This window comes from Capsaspora owczarzaki (genome assembly GCF_000151315.2).
Source record: "Capsaspora owczarzaki ATCC 30864 unplaced genomic scaffold supercont2.1, whole genome shotgun sequence".
NCBI classification, from domain to species: domain Eukaryota; class Filasterea; order Ministeriida; family Capsasporidae; genus Capsaspora; species Capsaspora owczarzaki.
In genome coordinates, this window is record NW_011887292.1 from 2,152,917 (window position 1) to 2,172,772 (window position 19,856).

General features: G+C 54.2%; 6 protein-coding genes across 6 annotated transcripts; 1 reads left to right on the plus strand and 5 right to left on the minus strand.

Moving 5' to 3' along the window:
* Window positions 1–111: 111 nt before the first annotated feature.
* Window positions 112–1,402, plus strand: CAOG_00662 (ribosomal protein L7). Its single transcript, XM_004365476.2, has 4 exons — window positions 112–174; window positions 284–401; window positions 867–970; window positions 1,071–1,402. Exons 1-4 carry the CDS (start codon window positions 172–174, stop codon window positions 1,227–1,229), a joined length of 384 nt encoding a protein of 127 aa, XP_004365533.1. The 5' UTR covers window positions 112–171; the 3' UTR covers window positions 1,230–1,402.
* Window positions 1,303–4,686, minus strand: CAOG_00663 (hypothetical protein). Its single transcript, XM_004365477.2, has 10 exons — window positions 4,070–4,686; window positions 3,904–3,982; window positions 3,716–3,815; window positions 3,541–3,629; window positions 3,201–3,411; window positions 2,944–3,132; window positions 2,632–2,814; window positions 2,108–2,485; window positions 1,809–2,024; window positions 1,303–1,676 (listed from the first exon to the last, which is right to left on the minus strand). The coding sequence occupies exons 1-10, from the start codon at window positions 4,632–4,634 to the stop codon at window positions 1,497–1,499; spliced, it is 2,190 nt and encodes a 729-aa protein (XP_004365534.2). The 5' UTR covers window positions 4,635–4,686; the 3' UTR covers window positions 1,303–1,496.
* A 208-nt stretch (window positions 4,687–4,894) lies between these two features.
* CAOG_00664 (hypothetical protein) lies at window positions 4,895–7,066 on the minus strand. The gene has a single exon (XM_004365478.2). The coding sequence runs from the start codon at window positions 7,024–7,026 to the stop codon at window positions 5,008–5,010; it is 2,019 nt and encodes a 672-aa protein (XP_004365535.1). The 5' UTR covers window positions 7,027–7,066; the 3' UTR covers window positions 4,895–5,007.
* Window positions 7,067–7,132: 66 nt separating this feature from the next.
* On the minus strand, window positions 7,133–10,183 carry CAOG_00665 (hypothetical protein). The gene is made up of 4 exons (XM_004365479.2): window positions 9,887–10,183; window positions 9,424–9,605; window positions 8,565–9,309; window positions 7,133–8,431 (listed from the first exon to the last, which is right to left on the minus strand). The coding sequence occupies exons 1-4, from the start codon at window positions 10,106–10,108 to the stop codon at window positions 7,220–7,222; spliced, it is 2,361 nt and encodes a 786-aa protein (XP_004365536.1). The 5' UTR covers window positions 10,109–10,183; the 3' UTR covers window positions 7,133–7,219.
* A 258-nt stretch (window positions 10,184–10,441) lies between these two features.
* CAOG_00666 (dolichyl glycosyltransferase) lies at window positions 10,442–13,345 on the minus strand (the record flags this gene model as incomplete). Its single annotated transcript, XM_004365480.1, has 10 exons — window positions 10,442–10,739; window positions 10,858–11,003; window positions 11,215–11,351; window positions 11,485–11,627; window positions 11,785–11,901; window positions 12,019–12,148; window positions 12,245–12,407; window positions 12,511–12,696; window positions 12,809–12,887; window positions 13,101–13,345. The coding sequence occupies 10 exons, from the start codon at window positions 13,343–13,345 to the stop codon at window positions 10,442–10,444; spliced, it is 1,644 nt and encodes a 547-aa protein (XP_004365537.1).
* A 422-nt stretch (window positions 13,346–13,767) lies between these two features.
* Window positions 13,768–18,558, minus strand: CAOG_00667 (hypothetical protein; the record flags this gene model as incomplete). Its single annotated transcript, XM_004365481.1, has 2 exons — window positions 13,768–18,296; window positions 18,387–18,558. The coding sequence occupies 2 exons, from the start codon at window positions 18,556–18,558 to the stop codon at window positions 13,768–13,770; spliced, it is 4,701 nt and encodes a 1,566-aa protein (XP_004365538.1).
* Window positions 18,559–19,856: the final 1,298 nt, after the last annotated feature.

The window sequence follows — 19,856 nt, forward strand, 5'->3', positions numbered from 1 at the left end:
AACAATTGGTCGTTTAAAACCCACAAATGGCTCAATGTACAGTCTCGAGTTTGTGCACCTTTTAGGCTTTTCCTTCATCCAAGTTGCATTTTAGCACAACTTCCATTAGCATCTCACTTCCCAAAACCAGACAGAGCTCATTCTTGGGACGATCTTTCAAACAAATTTACAATGGTAAACGTTTCAGCCAAAAACATCGTTTTTTTTTTTTTTTTTTTTTTTTGGTTTTTGGTTTTTGTGCTCACTTGCGATCAATCGTTTCTCTCCCCCAATCCACCCACAGACGGAGGGCGTGAATCCCAAGGCTTACCCGCTTGCTGACCCCCAGCTGACCACCACCATCCTGGAGCTTGTCCAACAGGCTGCCAACTACAAGCAGCTCAAGAAGGGCGCCAACGAGGGTGAGTTTTTTTTTTTTTTTTTTCTTTTCTCTTCCACGCGTTCGTTCGATCTCGCGTTTTTGGTCCTTCCTCCTCGCCCCTGCGCCTGTGGATGCAACGAGTTGGTCCAGTCTAGTTCTAGCAGTCCATCTTGTGCTTGTAGCGTTCACTTTCAACAGCGATCAACAATCGTCGCCGGAACGATCGCATTGTCAAGCGCCCCACGTTGTGCATTGGCAGCATGGCTTTTTTTTTTTTTTTTTTTTTTTTTTTTTTTTTTTTTTGCATCGCCTCGTCCTCGGCTCATTGTCGTGATTGCGACGCAGCATTGCATGGCAGCGACTGACTGCGACATCAGCTTGCATCCCATGTGTGAGACGCGCCGTGGGCCCATCGGAGAGCCACCACAATCCTGCCTTTCTCCCATTTGCTCGTTTTCCTCCACATGGTCTCACTTGCCATCTCTCTCTCTGTCTCTTCTCACAGCTACCAAGACCCTGAACCGCGGCATCTCCGAGTTCATTGTCATGGCTGCCGACGCTGAGCCGCTTGAAATCCTGCTCCACCTCCCCCTGCTTTGCGAGGACAAGGTAAAAACACCCGTTTTCCGTGCGCATGCTCTTTGTCCACATTTGTCATCGTTTGAGCTCACTCATTCCCTGGCTCCACGCTCCTTCTTACCATCAACAGAACGTTCCGTACGTCTTCGTCCCCTCCAAGCTTGGTCTTGGCCGTGCTTGCGGTGTGTCGCGCCCGGTCATTTCCGCTTCCGTCACCTCGAACGAGAGCTCGCAGCTTCGTGGCCAGATCCAGCAGCTCAAGACCTCGATCGAGAAGCTCCTGGTTTAAGCAACTGCAGCATATCTTATTAAGCCAGTTCTGAAAACGCATGCAACACCTAAAAGCTGGGTTGCGTGTGTGTGCGGCCCTTCGAGATTTTGTGTTTTGCTTGTTTTGATACGCTTCGTTCATCTGTTTGACGTTCTCAAAGCAACGAAATATATATTCATTGAAACCGCACATTCGTGACCATTGTGGAATCTGTTGAACGAGGCCAACCTTCTATGAACAGTCAGTCCAGTTGATCAAGGAACAAAAGTTGTGACGAGCCGAGATCTACGCGACATTTGGCTCTTTGGGCTTGACTGGACTGGATTGAGGAGGCTCGTCTTGCTTGTCTGCTGTCCGGTCGGCTGATTGGGAGACAGAGCTCGGGTTTGCTTCCGTTGGCCGCGGGCTTGATCGACTGGACGTTTGGGACGACAAGGACTCGATTCTGTTCTCTGCTTCTTGGAGCTGGACGATGACAAAGCAAAGTAAACGGAAAGCAGGAGGTGAGACAGGGGGAGGGAGGGGAGGAAGCGGCGGCGGAAATGAGCACAAACGTTAATTTGAACAAATCAGCAAATCAACAACTGCGGCACATACCTTTGCACGGAGCTGAGAAACCAAACTGTGCAAGTCCCAGGCCCTTTCACTCGCGTCGTGGGAAATCCAACGCACACCTCTGTCCTCTTGCTTTTTGCGACGGGTGTACAGCATGCGAACTTCGGCGGCAACCTCCAGCTCACGCGCCGAAAACTTGTCATAGGCCTCACGCAGCTGGGCCAAACTCGCATCGGCCAGCTTATTGAGGATTGTTTCCTGCGAGCGGTTGAAGCAGGTGAGTTTCTGACAAGGACAGGAAGAAAAAAAAAAAAACACGATAAACCCCCGCAGAGACTCACCTTATTAAACTCCTCAACCGGCGCCTCGATCTTGGGCTCTCGTTCGAGCGAAATCACATAATTCTCCTCTTCAGTCAGCGACGGAAGCGTGGCGACAAAGGCATGTAGCCCCAGAATGGCCGGGGACTTGGCTCGAGTGCGCAAACTCAACAAGTTCGAGATGATCTCCTCAGACTTGGATTTCCGGAGTTCAGGATTGGCCAAGTAGGCGGCATCAACGTACGCCAGGTCAGACAAGTACACTCCGAGAAAAGGGACCATTCGTTCGTTCAGGGCCAACAGCTTCCCTGCGTGAGCGCGATAGTTGGCAAAGTTGTCGTCGGGTTTGAGTACATTTTGGAGCTCCTGACGAACTGCCAGATACTTGACGTTCACGCTCTGCATGAGACCGGGAAAAAAAGTCAGAGTGAAACGCAAAGCAAAGCAAACCAACAACAAAAACAAACAAACAAACAAACAAACAAAAAAAAAAAAAAAAAACACCAAACAAACAAACCGAGAAACTGCAACATCGAACGGCTCACCTGCCAAGTCTTTTTGAGCCTAAATATAGACGTGGCTGTTAGCGCATTGAGAATCGCATTGGCGCCGTTAAAGTTGTGCAAATGAAAGCAAGCTTGGGCGCATTTGATGGCATGGACGATCAATGCGGCCCGTCCCGTGGGATTCTTCTTGGACAGGATTGCCGTTATGATGAACAGTGTCACCTGTGCCATGTTCAAAGTCAAAGTCAGGGATTGGTGGAATGTTCAAGCGAATGGGGAACCGTGACGATAATTAAAACAATAAATTGTTTAAAAAAAGTCTCCAAATCAGTCGTCGACCCCGCAACTCACCTTGTTGAACTGCGCAATACACGCTAAAATATTGGGTGCAAGAGTTTGCTTGTTTTTCTTCAGCCACGACGTGCGGTGGCATTCCTCGGCCGTGATTTTGCAAAACAGCTCCATGTCCACTCTGGTAATTTCTTGGGCAAAATCGGAAGCATCGATATCGAGCAACTGAACGTTTGCATGTGCATAAAACTGCGCAACGATCAAAGGTTAGATTTGGCATGCACAGATTGTCGGCCGCTGCCACGCAGCACACTCACTTCGTGATCTAGTAGAAGGGTCTCAACGGCCGTGATGCATCGCGCTAAGAATTGGGCATTGTCTTCGTTTGGGTTTCGCGGCGTCTTGTCTGATTTGAGCGCGCTTTCCGCCGTCTGTCGGAAGATGTCTACGAGATCTGCCCAGGGCTTGGATGCGTTGCCGAGATACTTGTTTGACGACACGAGAAAGTCTTGAAGCATTCCAATCCAACTGGACGGAGGGTGGGTAAGAGCGGTGAGCAAAAGGCGGGGGGGGGGGCATTGTTGTGATTCCACAAGTTAGACAACCACTTGTTTGACTTTAGGGAAGCAAAAAAACAACATTTGACGTGATCCTTACACAAGATATTGCGGTTCACTCACGATCGGCTGCAAACGCTCAGCCTCCAAGCGCAACCGAACAAACGGCGCCGATGAGCGTGTGAATCGCTGTTTGAGGAGTGTTGCCATATGCAAAAGGTAAGTCAAGATATGGTAGAGGACAGCGAGAGCGAGAGAGAGAGAACGAGACAAACCATATTCTGTTGCTTGCTAGAGGCAGTGTTCAAGCTTTCAGACAGTTGCTGCCGAATGACCTCGTGAGGGGTGGAGTCCTCCGAAACAACCGAGTTATGGCTAATCTCGCGCGATCACAAAACCAACGGGGGTAAGTCAACAGCACAAAAAGCAACAACAAAAGCCGCAGCTGAGTGCAACATCTTACCTTGACGATATCTCACTGCGCATCAAGCATGAATCGGCAACAAGTGGACTGCAGAAGCGATGACATACGACTCGACACACTGAAAGCAACAAAGAGCAAATCAACATTCTCAGAAATTTGAGTGCATCAAACAACATGAACAACACCCAACAAAGGAAGCATTTACCTGCACAACGCACGCCTGGACGGGAGTCATCCCACCGCGAAATGGACTTGCCACAGACATCGCAGGGAACGCCAGAGTTTGGCATGTACGCAGCGAACGAGTGGTTTGCCTTGGTGAGCGAGGTCAGGTCGGCGAGCGACGCCGTCAGCGACTCGGAGTGGTCCGCCGCAGCCACAGGCAGCCCGTGTTCATCGAGATGCACATCGGGATACGCGCCGTCGTGGTGACCAGCGGCAGAGAACGGCGGGCTGCTCGGCGACTTGGAGACGACCCGTCGGGGCAGCGAAACAAACCCGGCATGAAGAAATTTGGTTGCGAGACTCCCCCGAGCCGATGCATGAGCATCGCCAGCATCCGAAGCAGCCGTGGTTGCTGCAGGGTGGTGCGTGTGCGATTCAAACACTTCTATCAACGCTGGACGCGTGCGGTGCGCAGGAGTCACGACGAGGCGCTGCTCGGCAGCTTCGGCAACCGGCTCGACTGCGTTGGTATGGCTCGACTGGGACGTCACTCTCGGATCATACCCAGCACCAGACCCAGACCCAGCACCAAACCCAGGCACCATCAGCAACTGGGTTTGCTGTTGCGACTGTGACTGTGACTGTGACTGTGACTGTGACTCTGATGACGGATGCGACTCGGATGTCGAGCTTTTGCTCCAAGTACGAAATTTCCGAAACATTTTTTTTTTTCGTACTTGGTTTGACAGGTAAAAAATGCACTTGATAAAGGAAGCAAAATAAAGGAATGAGACTCGGGTCAAGTTCAGTTTGAGAGGAGACAGTGCGAATAGACTGGGGATGCGGGTGATCCAAATGAACGAACGCAACAAGATCCAATAATCAGAATAAACTTAATGTACAAGAGGCCCACACACACACACACACACACACACACACACACACACACACACACACACACACACACACACACACACACTACTTTGACGGAGAACTCGCACCCCCGAGCGACAGCCGATACTTGAGCTCGTCATTTTGACCGGAGAGGCGCGAGCGCTCTTTGGTCTCGCGCTCGAGCGAATCCTTGAGACGAGCAAACTCGCTGGTCAGCTCGCGCTCCGACTCGCGCTTCATGTCCAAGACGGTGATAATCTCCTCGTTCTTGGCGTTGGCAGCGAGCAGCTGTCGACGCAGCGAGACCAACTCGCTGTTCTGCAGAATGAGTCTCGCGTTCTCGGTCTGCAGCTCGCGGACTTGCTGAGACTTGAGATCAAGCACCGTTTGCAGGCTCTGGATTTCGACGGGCAAGTTGGCGTACTTTTGCGCCACAGCCTGCTCGCGCGATGCTGCTTCGGACTGCATTCGAGCTGTTAGTGATGCGAGCTCTGCACGGGCAATGTCGGCTTCGTGATGGACTGCGGCAAGAGCCGTCTCGTGAGCGCCGAGTTGCTCGTCGAGGGCGAGCTGGTGCGCGCCGTTGAGCTCGTCGACAGCAGCGGCGTGCTCAAGACGGCACCGGGTTCGCGTTTCATCGACCTCACGAGCCAGCCGCTCGGCGGCTGCGATCAGCTCATGCTGGTGCTGGGCAACCAGACTGTCGGCGCGCTGCTGGGCTGATGCAGCACGCTGTGTGTGTGCCTCGACACGCGCAGTGGCCTCGGCCAGCTGCGTCTGCAGCACCTCAACGGAAGCGAGCGAGGCATCAAGGGTGGCAGTCAACTTGGCGTTCGTGGTGGCGGCGTCCTGGAGCTCAGACTGCAGCCGACTTTCGGCAGCAACAAGCACGTCGCGCTCGCCCTTGACTTGTTGCAGCGCAGCTTCACACTCGACAAGCTCTTGCACAACAACGTCAATTTGGGTGGAAAGGGCTTCGCACCGCTCTGTGGTGTCGCGCAAAATGTCTTCCGTCGAGGGTGCTGGCCGGTTTGGCGCCTCCAGAACAATTTGGTCGGCGGACGCCTGCTCGGCGCTCGCGGTACTCTCCGCTTCGAGAGGCTGAACTGGCTCTGCTGGCGCTTGTGCTTCTTGTGCTTCTCTTGCAGAAGCTTGGGCTTGCGAAAGAGCTGGCTTGCTTGACGACGACGAAACTCGCCCGATTGACCCTGCGAGCGCTCGCGATCGCGCTTCTCCAGGAACGAGTTTGGCGGCCGGCTTGGAAATCGCAGCGCTGGACGAAGATTTAGCAGCAGCAGAGCTTGGTACTGCCGGTTGTCGAGCCGAGGTTGCGACCGCTCCTCCTGCCCGAGACCCCGAGGCTCCTTTTGCGGCCAAGACCGACTGTCCAGGCTGCAATCCAGCGGCGGACACTCGGGAGGTGGCGGCAGGAGAGGAACCAGAAGCGCTCGCTGCGGTGGCGGGCGTCAGCGTCTTGAGTGATTGCCCAGGAGACAGTGCACTGACAGCAGCGACCTTTGCTGGCGACGTTGACGACACGGCGGCGGGTCGCTTGGGACTGGATGCTGCCCCAGAGTGGGCAGCGGCAGAGAGAGCTGGACTGGCCTTGGAGATGGACTCGCCCGGTTTCAGATCGGCTCTGACCGGAATGCGGCTCGGAGATGGCACCACTCGGGAGGATGCTGGCGTGATGCGGGATGGCGATGCACGCGCGGCGGCGCCGGCGGCACCAGCAGCAGGTGGATGAGCTGCATCAGCATTCGCAACTGTTGAGTGTCCAGCGGATGCTGCTGGTGCGGCGGCACCGGCAGCACCTGACGCAGCTCCAGTCGAGGCTGCATGGGGCGAGCTTCTTGAAGTCACAGGACTAGACGCGACTGGGACCGCGCGCGGGGCTGCGGGAGCACGAACCGGGGCTGAGCCTGGAGCGGCAATCTTGGCGGTCGCGGCAGCAGCAGCACTCGTCCGTCCAGGCGCCTTGCTGATCGGAGCTGCAGTGCGCAGTGATGCAGGCGATACCGATCCTGCTGCCGACGCACGAGCGGCGGAGCTGCTACTGCTGCTCGGCGTTGAGGATGGTCCGGAAGGGCGAGCAGATGACATGTCCTGAGCGCAGATTTGTTCACACAGTCTAAGACTGAGTTGCTTTTGAACTTTTGAACGACGGATGAAACCAAGAAAAAAATCAATCAACTCAACGACAACAACAGGACACAATGCAGCAATAAAAAAATGGATTGAAAAATAAATGAATTGAGAGGTGTCACAAAAAAAAAAAAACAAAGCAAACATGAGATCACAGCGGCTGCAAGGATTGCTTGGCGCTGTTGGTATTTCCACTTCGATGGTGAGAGTCGCGCTTGTTGCGACGGGGATGATGAGGAGTCCATTGCTGGTTGTAAGGAGACCCGTGGCCGTTTGGTGCTTGAGGAGAAGAGAAATTCATTGGTGGTTGCTGATACTGAGGTGAGTGGGGTGGATACGGGAGCAACGCAGGTTGCATCTGGCCGCCGGGGAAGTACCCCTGAGCGACAGGACCTGGTCTGACGCCTCCGTACGGGTTGTAAGGGCTGGGCACAAAATACATTTGCGATTGCGGAGGGTAGCCCGGATACCGTGGACCCATTGGGAACTGCTGGGGTTGATGGTACTGCTGGAATTGCGAGTACTGGCTTGCCTGGTTGGGATGGAACTGCTGCTGAATCGGCGCGTAGTGATGTGCCGGGTGGTGCCGAGCAAAATGCTCGGTTGAGCCATTACTTTGATAGGCATAAGGATTGTCGACAAATGACTGCTGGCCCTGGGCAAAGTAGCCCTCGCTTTGCACGAACGACTGCATGCCAAACTGCGGGGCATCCACCAAGGGGCTGTACTCGCTGCCTTGCAGGGCCGCTGGAACAAATTCTTGGGCGGCATGGTCCAGGGGCGCGACCGAAGTCGTACTTGCGGGAGGCGCCTCGTCCAGGGGCGCGGGTGATTCTGCCGCGACGGAAGGCGGATGTGCGGGAGGCGCTTGTTGGTCGCCAGAGCTATCGAGGGAAACGGGCGGATTGGTGGGCAAAGCTTGCTCAACGGGACTGTCGTGTGCCAGCACATCGCCAAAGTAGAGCGGCATCTGAGAGGCGGACTTTGAGTCGTGAGGCCGGGATGCCTGTTGAGGCGACAACACCTCATTCGGGTTGCTGCTGGCAGACAGCGACAAACCACCCGTCGAGTCTACAGCAGCGAGCGTTGCCGCGGCGACACTTGCTACATTTGCATCCGAGGGTGACGAGGCTTCAAACGATAATGCTGACTGCATCTGCGACGACAATTCAACAACCGTCTCGGTCTCGGGCGACGCGGCGGCGGGGTGGCTCGCTACTTGTGGCTCGCTTGCTGGTTTGCTGGCAGGTTGCACAGATTTGGTTACCAACGAGGCATAGCTCAGTGGAGCTTTCGTGCCCTGTCCTTGTTCACTTGCGGGATTCTTGCGGGTGCTCGAAGTGCTGTGCGATGCAGACAAGGACTATCTCAAGGGGGGGGGGAAAGCACAAGATCGAGCGCGCAGGTCAGTCCGGGATCAAACTTTGACTGCAACACAGCGAGTGACAGGGAGCAGAGCACGAACAAAGACTAGTTACAAATTTCAACAAACTCACCGGGAAGGACGCTGCATCGGAGACACTTGGCGCCGCGGCAGGTTGATCCGAGGCAGCGAGAGCAGGTGCAGCGCTCGTGGTGGGTGGCTTGACAGTTGTCGCAGTTCGCGCTGGTTGTGGGGAAATTGCAATTTGCCGCTGTTGCTTGGCTTGATGTTTGCGCTGGTGCTTGCTTTGCGACACCTGCCAGGCCGAATCAGAGCCGTCGTCCGTTTCTTGCGGCTTGTTTTTCTGATAGTAACCACTGAGCTGCGTAAAGTTATCGGCATCTGCGACGATGGTGGGCGACGAGCCAGCCTGGGGACTGGCGGCGTTCGAGCGGTTGTTTCGTGGCTGCTTGTTGGAACTCGGGGAGCCGGTCGCAGTGCCATTGGTGCCGTTACTGCGCGCTTGAGGTGAGGAGAACAGCGAGTTTTTGAGTTCGCGGGCTTCCAGCTTGGCAACGAGTTCCCGGTCGCGAACGGCGAGTTGGCTTTGTGCCAGCGTCCAGGCCTCCAGCTCAAAGTTGCGATACTTTGCAAAGGATTCCGACGAGGCGTACTTTGAATCAATAGCCTTGTCCACCAGTTCAAACACTAGTTGCTGGCAGAACGCGAGCGTCTCTTCCATTGCGATAGGATACAGGGCGTCGTAGTGGTTTCCATTGCAAAAGCACAGCCGGACGCACACGGGCGCTTCCGAATCTGACGCGCACCGGATGAACTCTGCCGGGAGAGTTGGGCTCTGCAAGATTTGGAAATCAATCCTGCAAATTCCATGCCAAGGTGAGGGCGGAGCAACGTTCAAAGCGACGGACGTGAGCAAACAACAACAACAACAACGAAATAAACTGTGCAAAACAGGTGAAACGACAACGTACTTGAAGCGTTGCGCCATGGCGACAAGTTCGACGTGACCACCCCATTCCTTGGACTTGCGCATCTGGAATGCGTAGTGGTCGAGCGGCTGCTCAAGAAATGGCTCAAACTGCTCGGCGTTGGCAACGACGTGCGCGACGCACTCTTGTCGGATTCGCAAGTGCTCCGCCTGAGACAAGTAAACCTGAGCAATGGATTTGAGCAACCAGGGTGAGTCGGTTTCGAGCAGTAATTGCGAATAAGACACCGTGATGTGATGGTATTTGTGGATGAAGATGCACGATCTGTCGCTCTTGAGGTTGAGAAGTTGAGCGGGAGAGACAGACGTAGAGGAAAATGGCGCGATCTCTGAAACACACTGTGAACGGTTACATCACACGAATCCACCAAACCTCTCATTCCCATCCCCCCTCCACCCACAACGACCATCGCCCAGCAATACGAAGGGACATGCAGCTCACGCACCGCTTCAGCGACGACGCGGAAGAGACAGTTGCCGTCCTTGAGAATCTGTCGACGGCGCAACCCAATCGTGCTCAGATGCTCGTCCATCTCGGCATCACGAAGCTGCTGCAGCTGCTGCGGCGTGAGCGCTGGCACCGTCGATGATGCTGCTGTTGCTGCTGCTTCGATAGACCCGGCAGCACTCGCAGCAGCCGGAGCAGCAGCCGGAGCAGGTTGCGTCATGTTGACTGTGTACAGCTCGGGTTCGCTTTTTTTTTTTTTTTTTTTTTTGGCACACACGCCAAGCCACCTGCGAGTGCAAAAAAAGAAGAGTGTGAAACCGACGAGGATTCCTCCTCGGTTTCAAAGGCAACAAACACGAGTACTGAATGTTGACTTGATGATGCAGTGGACGAGTGCAAAACCGAATTCGAGTTTGGCGAAAACTGCAGCCATTTGGAGGAAGTCCTAAAATTTTGTTGATCTATTGTACAGAAAGCAAGGTTAAAATGATAGAAGCTAACACCGAAGGGAAAGCTTCAGAAGAAGCAAACACAGGCGTGTGTAGTAGCGAAACTAGGAGTGCCGCTTGGACGCGTTGGAAGTTGAAATGGACGGCGTTGGGCTGAGGTTGCTTGCTCGCCAGTGATGCAAGGACTCGTTGTAAAAGCGCACAAAGGTGTAGTGTACGCCCGCACTGCAGTACACCGATGTGAGCAGCAGCGGAAGGAAGGGGAGCCAGTTGGGAAGGAATATTGGGTGCAGGACTTCCGTGTACAGCTCGACAGCAGCAAACCCAAAAAGGTACGCCTTCTCGAGCCGATTGAGACGGAAGGGAGCTCTCGATCCCGACGACCGATCCAGAGCGAGCCCACTGAAAGCGAGTCGTTGCAATTCCCCCACCCCCACCCCCGAAATCAGGAAAAAGAAAAAGAGGTGAGCCAAAAGTCAGCAAGCTCGTTGAAAAATGGTCGGCGGCTTGCGACGCTTACCGAAAGAGAACACGTAATGCGCAATACACGAGCAGCACATAACTGAGAACAATCAAGTGCTTGACGAAAAACTCTGGTCGATGGACAGGCTTGGGTGTGAGCAAGAGTGCAGTGTGCAGCTTCACAACACACGGGATGGCACCTACCTCGGGGTTCAAAAATCAAGGGCAGGAGAGAATACAATCCCGAGGCTGATAGCAGAAGAAACCATTTGCCATCGTTGGCATGCTGGACGGCAATCAAGCTATGGTAGCGAGCGCGCGTGGATGTTAGCAAACAAAGACACCAGAGCAGGCAAACCCAAGAAAATTAGCCATGCACGAGCAGAGCTGTTGCGCCTCGCGTGTGCCATCATACCTCATTGGCAAAACAACCATCACAATGGCCTTCTCGTGCACGTGCCAACCGAAGAGGAAGGATGCATAAGCGCACACAACGACGCTTCGCAAAAACATTGGCATGGTCGGGCGGCGCCAAAGCACCACGAGAATGGGCTGTTCATCGTGAGAAGCGTAGAGTACGAGAGAGATAAAGGAGGGAGCGGGGGGGGGGGGAAAGTCAGCAAAGACGTCAAATACTGAGCAGCAGCACGGGAGCAATCCCGAAAACAAAGTGGCCATCGCTTACCAGCATGAACAGCAAAGTCAAAACCATCGTCGCAACTGGCGGAACCGTGGGAAGCACGACGTGAGACACATCGCCCACCAAGCCGCCAGTCATCGATGCAGTGACGTGTTCGGGCATGGGCCAGAGGCCAAGGCGAGGACCGGCTGTTGGAAGACCCACAGATCAACACAAAACCAGCGAAAATCAAATTGGGTCGGCAAAGGACCCCTCCCCCGAAAAAAAAAAAACGAAGAAAAGACGCCCAAGAACATGTAACGAGCAAACAAAGCCGTCCACAAGATGGGAAATCCACCACCGTACCATAAATCAAGACCTTGTCCAGGGCCGAATACAGCGCCCAAAAGTTCGGGGCCCAGTACGCGTGGCACAGCCCACGTTTGAACGGAAACAAGCGCGAGAGCAACTGTCCGAGCTGACCTTCCAACAAGAACGGTCCAAAGGAGAGAGCAAACACGGCTGCAACGCCAGCGCCCAACCGCAGAAAGTTGCCAATCACAAAACGCGATCGTTGGACGGAAGCCGCATCAGACCCACTGCCGCTTGAAGCTGCAGCAAAGCAGTAGTGCCGCAGCAAGAACACAAAGTACGCCGGTGCGAGGTACAGATAAATGTGCTTGAGATTCAACAGGACGGCAAACAACAGGCCTCCAATGAGATCGTGTCCCTGCCAGAAAAAAAAAAAAAAAAAAAGAGTCAGAGTCAGGACAAGACGAAAACCGTCAACCGCCAGAAACAATTCAACGAAGAGCAGGCGTCGCACCTTTTGAATGGCAGCGATGGACAGCAGTAGGACGCCATTCAGAATGCCATTGTACTGAAAGTGGATGTGATCGACCAGCAGCAACCCCGCGTTCAGGACGATAAAAATCGTAACAATGAAGCTCTTGTACAAGTCTTTGTTGCCTCGAAATGTGTTGACATATCTGCCAAGAATGAGAACAACGATTCAAGTCAGTGAGACATCATCGTTCCCGTTTGTTTTCCCAAGCGTCAAATTTGGGGGGTAAAATGACTCAACTGCTGCACGCCGTAGAAGAGAACAATGTCTGTCACAATGACGGAGAGGCGCTGAAAGGTGACTGTGGCCGAGCTGGCGTATTCAAGGTTGGACACGACGACGATGGCGGGATCGACGAGCACAGCCACCTGCGACATCAGCCACTCAAACCATGCAAAAAATGGCGGATAGTCCAGCGTCCATTGAGAGGTATCCTGTGGTCATGGAACGCGCACGTCGCAAAGAGCAAAGAGATTACGGGTGTCAAGATGAGCAAACGCACAAGAAAAATTTGCCCAAAATCTTTTCGCATTCAGGATACGTTACCTCAGTATACCATTGTCGCAATGGAAGTGAGTGGGTAATGGCCAGCCAGTTGCGATGGACTTCAAAATCCGTGGATCGACTGCGAAAGACAAGCATAAACCCAAAGCACGCAAGTCAGTAAGCAACACGATTGAGGCCGAAAAGGCAGAACAGGCAGAAAAGGCAGAAAAAAAAAAAAAAGCAACCTCGAAATCAGAAAAACCACAGCACGAATACGAATGTGAAGATCAAAGACAGAACAACAGCTGGAGGTGATCACTATCACACGACATTTGCAATGAAGAGCGCGTACTAGGCAGGCAGGAGGAGCAGCTTGACGAGAGTAGCGACGAGAAGGACGGCCCAGGATGCGCTGTCACCCAGCGGCGCTGCGTTCGACGCCGTCGTCGTCGTCGTCATCGTCGATGAGAAGGAGGTGGAAGAAGACGACGACGACGCAGGAGTGGGTAAGAACGAGGGCGATGATGGTGACGGCAGAGAGCTGGGCGTCAGAGCGGCGCCGGCAGACGAGTTTGCCCTGCTGCTCGAGCTGGACATGGCCGACAAAAAAGCGTGTGCACGGCGGAGGGCGTTCGCTTGGATTTGGTTGCAGTTGGAAGTGTTGTTGGAGAACGAGCGACGAGTGCGAACGACTTTGAGAGCGGATTGAATGGAGAAAAGAGCAACAATCGCCACACAGCTCGTGATTTGATTGTCGACTGAGCACTGAGCTACTGAGCTGAATGTATGAAACCGAAACCCAAAAAAAAAAAAAAAAAATGTAAGGCAGAAAATTATTCAACATTGAGAGACGGAAATCGAGATGCATGCGTGTGCTGGTACTTTCACAAAAGCGAGACATGCAGAATCAAATCACACAAGATGCGGCCGACTTGATGACAACGCGCAGCACAAACAACAAGCATATGCAAGCAACAAACGGAAACATGAACAACACACCCCAACTACAAAAAAAGAAACTACATCTGACCGACAGCTTCCTCCATCTTGCGCTGGTGAGCAGCAGATGCAAATTCCTCGTAATCAGCAGCGGGTGAGCCGATCGAAGGTGGCGCACTGTTGGTTGGCGACTGGTGATCAAGCTGGGCATAAGTGGAGCCAGGCACCGTTGCTGGAGGCGGAGGAGGGCGATTACCAGCGCCATTCAAAGTGTCGTAGAGCTGGTTGTTGTCGTCGACAGAGACGTCGTAGATCGGGTTGTCAACCCGACTGTCATAGCCGGCACCGCCCAGAGTGTCGTAGGTGGAGTCTTGAGGATGCAACGTGTCGTAGGTGCCGTTGTCCGATCGGCGGAGTGGATTGAGCTCGATGCCAACAACAGAGCCAGTCAAGGACATCGGAGGCTCGCGGGCACGCTTCTCCTTCTTGTGTTTGCGTCGGGCCGCAACAAGCAGCAGCACAATCAGCAAGATAATCAAGAGGAGCACGGCGGGGACACCAACCGCAATGCCAACGGTAGCGGCAGACGTCGACCCATTGTCCGACGGCGGTGGAGCACGTTCGTTGTCCGTGATCAGTACCGCCATCGCCCGCTGAGCACCCAAGCGCGCGCCGCCAGCAACCAGAGTCAGTCGAATGAAAAAGACCCGCGTACCCTGGTAGCCCGCAGTGTCGTAGATTGGAATGTCCAAGAAGCCCTCATCCTGGCCGTCGGCAAAGACAACCTCATATGGCATTTCGTCAATGTCGCGCGTCAGGTTCGAGCGAGCAGGCGGTAGAGACAACTGGCGAAGAGGATCCAAGTCGGCGTGCGAACGCACATCCGTCGAAATCACAAACGTCACGGTGACTTGGCCAAAGAGACCAATCTCGCGCAAAAGTGGAAGTCGCAGAGTGCCAGAGTTCTCCGATACAGAGGCGATGACGGGAGTGTCAGTGGTGGTGGAGTTGGCAAACGCAATCACACCGTTGCCATCATCGCTCGCAACAATCGTCACGGTGGCGACACACGCCCATGCACGCCGGGCTCCAACGACATTCTGCAGTTCGACAGTGAAGGTTTCGCTTCCCTCCGGAATGTCATCATCGAGAATGGCGAGCGAGAAGCCCTGTGTTGAATCACTCTGAGCAAGAGTGTGCGCGTTGTTGGTGTTCGAGGCGTCAAAGTCGTCGACAGAGGCAGTTCCCGCGCGTGCGTAGGTAGTGTATGTGACAGCGCTTTGACTGGCTCCATTACGGGTCACAAACAAGGTCACCAGCTCCGTCACTTCCTGAACAGAAATGTCAGTCGCAACAAAGCCCAGCACGCCTTGGCCTGGAGCCTTGGCATCAATCACGGCAGGAATCTGACTGTCGAGTGAGCTCGTCGTCAACAACGAAGTAGCCTCTTCTCCAGACGATGCCCCGTTCGCCGAAAGCACAAACCGGAACGTCTTGTAGTCGGCGTCGGCGATGCTGTCATTGGCGGCCGTCCAGTAAAGCACCTTGGAAGTCTCGCCCTCCGCGAACGACACGGGCTGAGTGACCACGCCGCCGACAAAGTCGGAAGCCTCGGCAGGCGACGCATCAGATCCCATCACAATTGTCACCAAACCAGAGATTGCGTGGAATGCACCATAGTAGCGCTTGACAACGACCGCCATCGTGTCGCCCTGTTGGAACAGCCAACGACGGACGCCGGCCGGTCCCAGGCGCATGTCACTCGGGTGCTCAAACGCAAGCTGGCCGTACGGCACATCGTTGTTGCTGATGCACACGTCGGTAAAGTTGTTGATCGGATCAATGCGAGCGCCACCCATGGCGCCATCCAGCTGCACGTAAAAGTACTCGTCCAACTCGGGAACGGCGTCGTCGAGCAGCTGAACGGAAATCTGAATGCGGTCGACTCCCGCGCCCATCGTCACGACTTGACGTGTCACCGCGTTGTAGTCGGGCTGCGCCGCAAGGGCCGTGTTCTGCGACAGCAATGTGGCATCGTCGAACTTGCCGTCGTGGGTCGACCACGAGAACGAAATGTCGCCGTACAGACCGGCCGAGCGTCGGATTTCGACCTGAACAGTGTTGTTGGGCTGCAAAACACCCCCGACAACCAGGGATTCTTCGCTGCAAGAGGAGATGCGTGTCACGGACAGGACACCGCGAGCGTCGTCGTTCTCGGGAATGGTGATCTTTTCAAGCGCAGCGCTCGGGTCAATCCGTCCATTGCCAGAGACGAGTTCGAGAACAACGCCAAAGATCTCGTCCACCTCAGGAATGCCGTCGGCCACAATCGTAATCGGCACTGTCAGCGAGCTGTCGGATGGCGTGAAGGTCAAAAGCGTAGAGAACGGGGTGAAATCGCTTGCGGAGGCGAGCTGGACACCACCAGCTTGGTTGACTGTCAGCACCGTCGTACGAACGCGCACAACCGTCGTTCCAAACATGCCCTGGCTCCGGGTGACAAGAATCTGCGTCGTGCTGCTCTCGTTCAGACGAGCGGTCGCAAAAGCAAGGCCAAACACGCCGTACGGATCGTCGTGTGCATCAACGGTCACGGATGCGCTTGCGTAGTAGCCGAGAGCTGGCGCTGGGCCGCCGCCGACCATCGCCGCTTCGGCGAGCGAGTACGTGTAAGTCACGTCAAGCGAAGGGGTGGTAGAGAGCGGCAGGGGAACATTGAGGGTTGCCTGGTTGGAGTTCGCAGGGATGATGAGGGTAAAGTCCTGGTCTGCCAAAGCATCGCGGCGAGCGACGCCAGAGCCTCGGTGAATAGTCACGTTCACGGCTTGGTCAAGCGAGGCGGCAGCGTAGCGCTCCACAGTCAGAGGATACGAGCCGGCCGTGATGCTCACACGCAAGTCACGCGATTCAGGCACCATGCGAACAGCGCCGTTCGTGTGGTCGTTTGCATCAATCACAACTGTCGACTGGTTGTGTTCGCCAATGCTCAGATACCGAGCGTCGTACAGCTGCACTGTCAGTTTCTCGACATCCTCGGCCACGCCATCGGCAATGATGGTAATCTCGATGGCCTTGACCGTGTCGCCCAGGTTGAACTCGAGCGGCGAGGGTGTCACGACCACATAATCTTCACCCAGCACCGCCTCTACGCCAGTGACAGTAAAGTACACGAGCGACCCGTCGCGCGCAACCGTGGTGTTGACATAGAGCAGCACGGTCGTGCCCTCGCTCGTCACCACGAGCCTCAAGTCGGCCATGAACGATGCAGAGTTGTTTGCGACGCACGAAAAGCCGTTGCCAACAAACCCGACATCGCAGGTGCACTTGAAGGTGCCTGGCAGGTTGAGACAGCCGGCATTCGGGTCGCAGGGTGCTGCTGGAGCAGCGCACTCGTCAATGTCTGTGCATGTCACACCGTTGCCACTGTAGCCGCTGATGCAGTTGCAGAGGAAGCTTCCAGGAGCATTGGTGCACGTCGCGTTCGCATGGCAGTTGTCCAGATTCTCGGCGCACTCGTCGATGTCTGGGCAGCTCGTGCCATCGCCTGCAAGCCGGTAGCCAGAGAAGCAGCCGCAATAGAACGACTCGGGGGTGTCGATGCAATTTTGCGAGCACCCTCCGTTGTTGGCTGCGCACTCATTGATACTCGTGCAGCCACCGACGCCACGGCCGTTGCCATTCTGGTGGTAGCCCGATCTGCAAGAGCAGGTGTAGTTGCCAATGGTATCCGAGCAGATTTGTGCGCACAGGTTGCCGCCACCAGGAGCACACTCGTCAATGTTGTTGCAAGTCAGTGAGAACGACGACCAAAGCTCCTGGTCTGTGCACGTTGTCGAGCTGGTACTGCCGCTCGTGGCGGCGTAGCCAGACTGGCAGCTGTAAGTGCATGTGCTGCCGTACGTCGTGGTGCAGCTGTTTGCCACAGCATTGGCTGGCGCAGGGGGGTTGGGCAAACAGCTCTTCCTGATGTTGCAGTTCGAGCCTTTCCAGCCAGGCAGGCAGCTGCGGGTGCCGTCGGTCAAGCAATTGTAGCCAGCTGTGGCTGAGTTTTCGGGAATGCACTGGGTGCAAATACCAGCACCGTTGGAGTAGTATTGGTTTGCAGCGTCGCATGTGTTGCAATCCTTGCCGAGATAGCCAGCGCTACACGTGCAGGCGCCAGTCACAGAGTTGCATGCCGTGCAAGCGGCCGGTGAGCCGACTTGGCAAAACTCGTTGCACGTTGGACCATAGTACCCAGCGTCGCAGTCGGCTCGGTAGTACACGTACACGTTGGGAACAGTGGCGCAGCCACCGCCGAGCGCACCGATGCTCATTCCGGTCCAGGAGGTAGCGCTGGTGATGGTACCATATGCATAGTTTGTTTGCATGCTGGGTATGTTTTTCGTAACAACGCCCATGTAATTGCCATTTAACTGTCCTGCAGCATCGCTCTCCCAGCAAGAAACGGAAAAGTACACCGAGCCATCCCAGCCAGTGGCCGTGCCAGTTCGTTGATAGTTCCATCGCGGGGCGTTGGTGTTGATGATGATATCTGATACAACTGCGTTGTACGTGTTCGTAGTGCCGCTGGCACCCCACCTCACTTGAAAATTGCAATAAGGGTCGACTGTTTGTGGCAAATAAAAGGGTGATGCCAATATGAGACAAATCACGCATTTCTGGCTGGCAAAAAGGAGCATCAAGCAGCGGGTCTTACGCGCAGTCACACCCGAGCTTTCGCCTTCATCGCAAGAGAACGTTGAGATGGTAAAGTAGAGATGGCGAACTGTCCACGAGATGCGTCCTGCCACCGAAGCGGCTTGAGCTCTGGGAGGTGCGAGCGCAAGTATCGCTGTTGCGATGACCAGCGCGATGAGCACCCTCGCCATTGCTGTAGAGTTGTACAGTGTTGCAAACCAAAGCGCGAGAGTCGTGAGTGAGGCACGGATGCAAAAAACAAAAACGAAAAAAGCAAAAAGACAAGTTCAGAGCGTTCGATATTTTCAGTGATGCTCCTTCGCCAATGGGATCAACAGGTCTCGGTTCGTGATGATTGGCTGTTGCCTGTTTTATTTAGTTTTCGCTGCTGCGATATCGTTTGAAAAAAAAAAATGCTTTGTTGTGATGTTTTTTTTTTTTTTTGTTGTTGTTTTTTGTTTTTGTTTTTTGTGATGGCACCTCGAGCAGAAAGTCATCGCATCGAGCTTTCCGGCGTTGAGTGCTCCGAAAAACAAAAGAGCAATCCAAGACATTAACATTTTAGAAGCAGAGGACGTGATCCAATGCAAGGGGATGACTCAGAAGCGGCAAGCGAGAGGGTTTTTTGGGTTGATTGTTTGCGTGTTTTTTATATTTGTATTTTTGTTAGTTTTATGTTTATTCGTTCCTTATCAGCGCTCCTCCTTGAACTGAGGTAATCCAGCGCGTTGTGATTGACGAGTTCGTTCACCACTCTCTTTCTGATGCTCTGAATGCTGCGCACTGCCATTGAGAAACCGCCGCCAGCAACAAAAGTGGAAAAAGTGGGAAAAGTGGGAAAAGTTCCCGGTTTGACAAAACAGGGCTGACAGCTGTCGTCGGGTGTGTGATCACAATCCACTTCTTGGTTTGCTCGGAACGACGCCCATTGATCCGCGATATCCGCAGCAGCTTGCTTTTTACGCGCTTCGTACTTGCCCGCTCAACAATCAGCCATTCAGCGGATGGAAGCAGCGTGAACAAGGCGGAGTGGTCAACAGAGTGTGGAGTGATTTTTTTTTTTTTAATGTGTGTGTGCGTTTTTTGTTTTGTTTGTTTCGTTACTTCAACCCGCCATCTGCTTTCTGTTCTTTCCCCCGGCATGCACGTTCTTCGAGGCAATGCTTTCTCGCTTGCTCATTCACGTTCGTCGAGTTTCCAACGCACAAAACGGGGGTGGGGGAAGCAAAAAAAAACAAAAAAGCAAAAAAAAAAACTGCAAGCTTTTGACCCGCTCGCATCTCATTCACCTCCTCGTCGACTCCAATGCGTGGTGCGCAGGCATTGCGTGGTGAGATCTAGTTCACCCCCTCCTCCAAAGCGCAAGTGTGCACGAGTTCGCTTTCGCCCCTCCTTCCGAAAACCGCTGGTTGTGTTTACCTCAAAGTAGAAAAAGTTGAACAAAAAAAGGAGTGCGTCAGCCCAAAACCAACCGCATGTTTCGTTGTTG

What these genes read in the sequence shown, in the direction of transcription:
- CAOG_00663 (XM_004365477.2), bottom strand. Translation starts at nt 4,634, where the DNA reads ATGGTGCCTGGGTTTGGTGCTGGGTCTGGGTCTGGTGCTGGGTATGAT. An exon ending in CGCAGTGAGATATCGTCAAG is followed by an intron (nt 3,816 to 3,903) that starts GTAAGATGTTGC and finishes GCGCGAGATTAG; the next exon opens with CCATAACTCGGTTGTTTCGG. An exon ending in GGCTCAAAAAGACTTGGCAG is followed by an intron (nt 2,486 to 2,631) that starts GTGAGCCGTTCG and finishes GGTCTCATGCAG; the next exon opens with AGCGTGAACGTCAAGTATCT.
- CAOG_00662 (XM_004365476.2), top strand. An exon ending in CAAGAAGGGCGCCAACGAGG is followed by an intron (nt 402 to 866) that starts GTGAGTTTTTTT and finishes CTCTTCTCACAG; the next exon opens with CTACCAAGACCCTGAACCGC. An exon ending in CCCTGCTTTGCGAGGACAAG is followed by an intron (nt 971 to 1,070) that starts GTAAAAACACCC and finishes TACCATCAACAG; the next exon opens with AACGTTCCGTACGTCTTCGT.
- CAOG_00665 (XM_004365479.2), bottom strand. Translation starts at nt 10,108, where the DNA reads ATGACGCAACCTGCTCCGGCTGCTGCTCCGGCTGCTGCGAGTGCTGCC. An exon ending in GCCATGGCGCAACGCTTCAA is followed by an intron (nt 9,310 to 9,423) that starts GTACGTTGTCGT and finishes TGGAATTTGCAG; the next exon opens with GATTGATTTCCAAATCTTGC. An exon ending in CCGATGCAGCGTCCTTCCCG is followed by an intron (nt 8,432 to 8,564) that starts GTGAGTTTGTTG and finishes CCCTTGAGATAG; the next exon opens with TCCTTGTCTGCATCGCACAG.
- CAOG_00664 (XM_004365478.2), bottom strand. Translation starts at nt 7,026, where the DNA reads ATGTCATCTGCTCGCCCTTCCGGACCATCCTCAACGCCGAGCAGCAGT.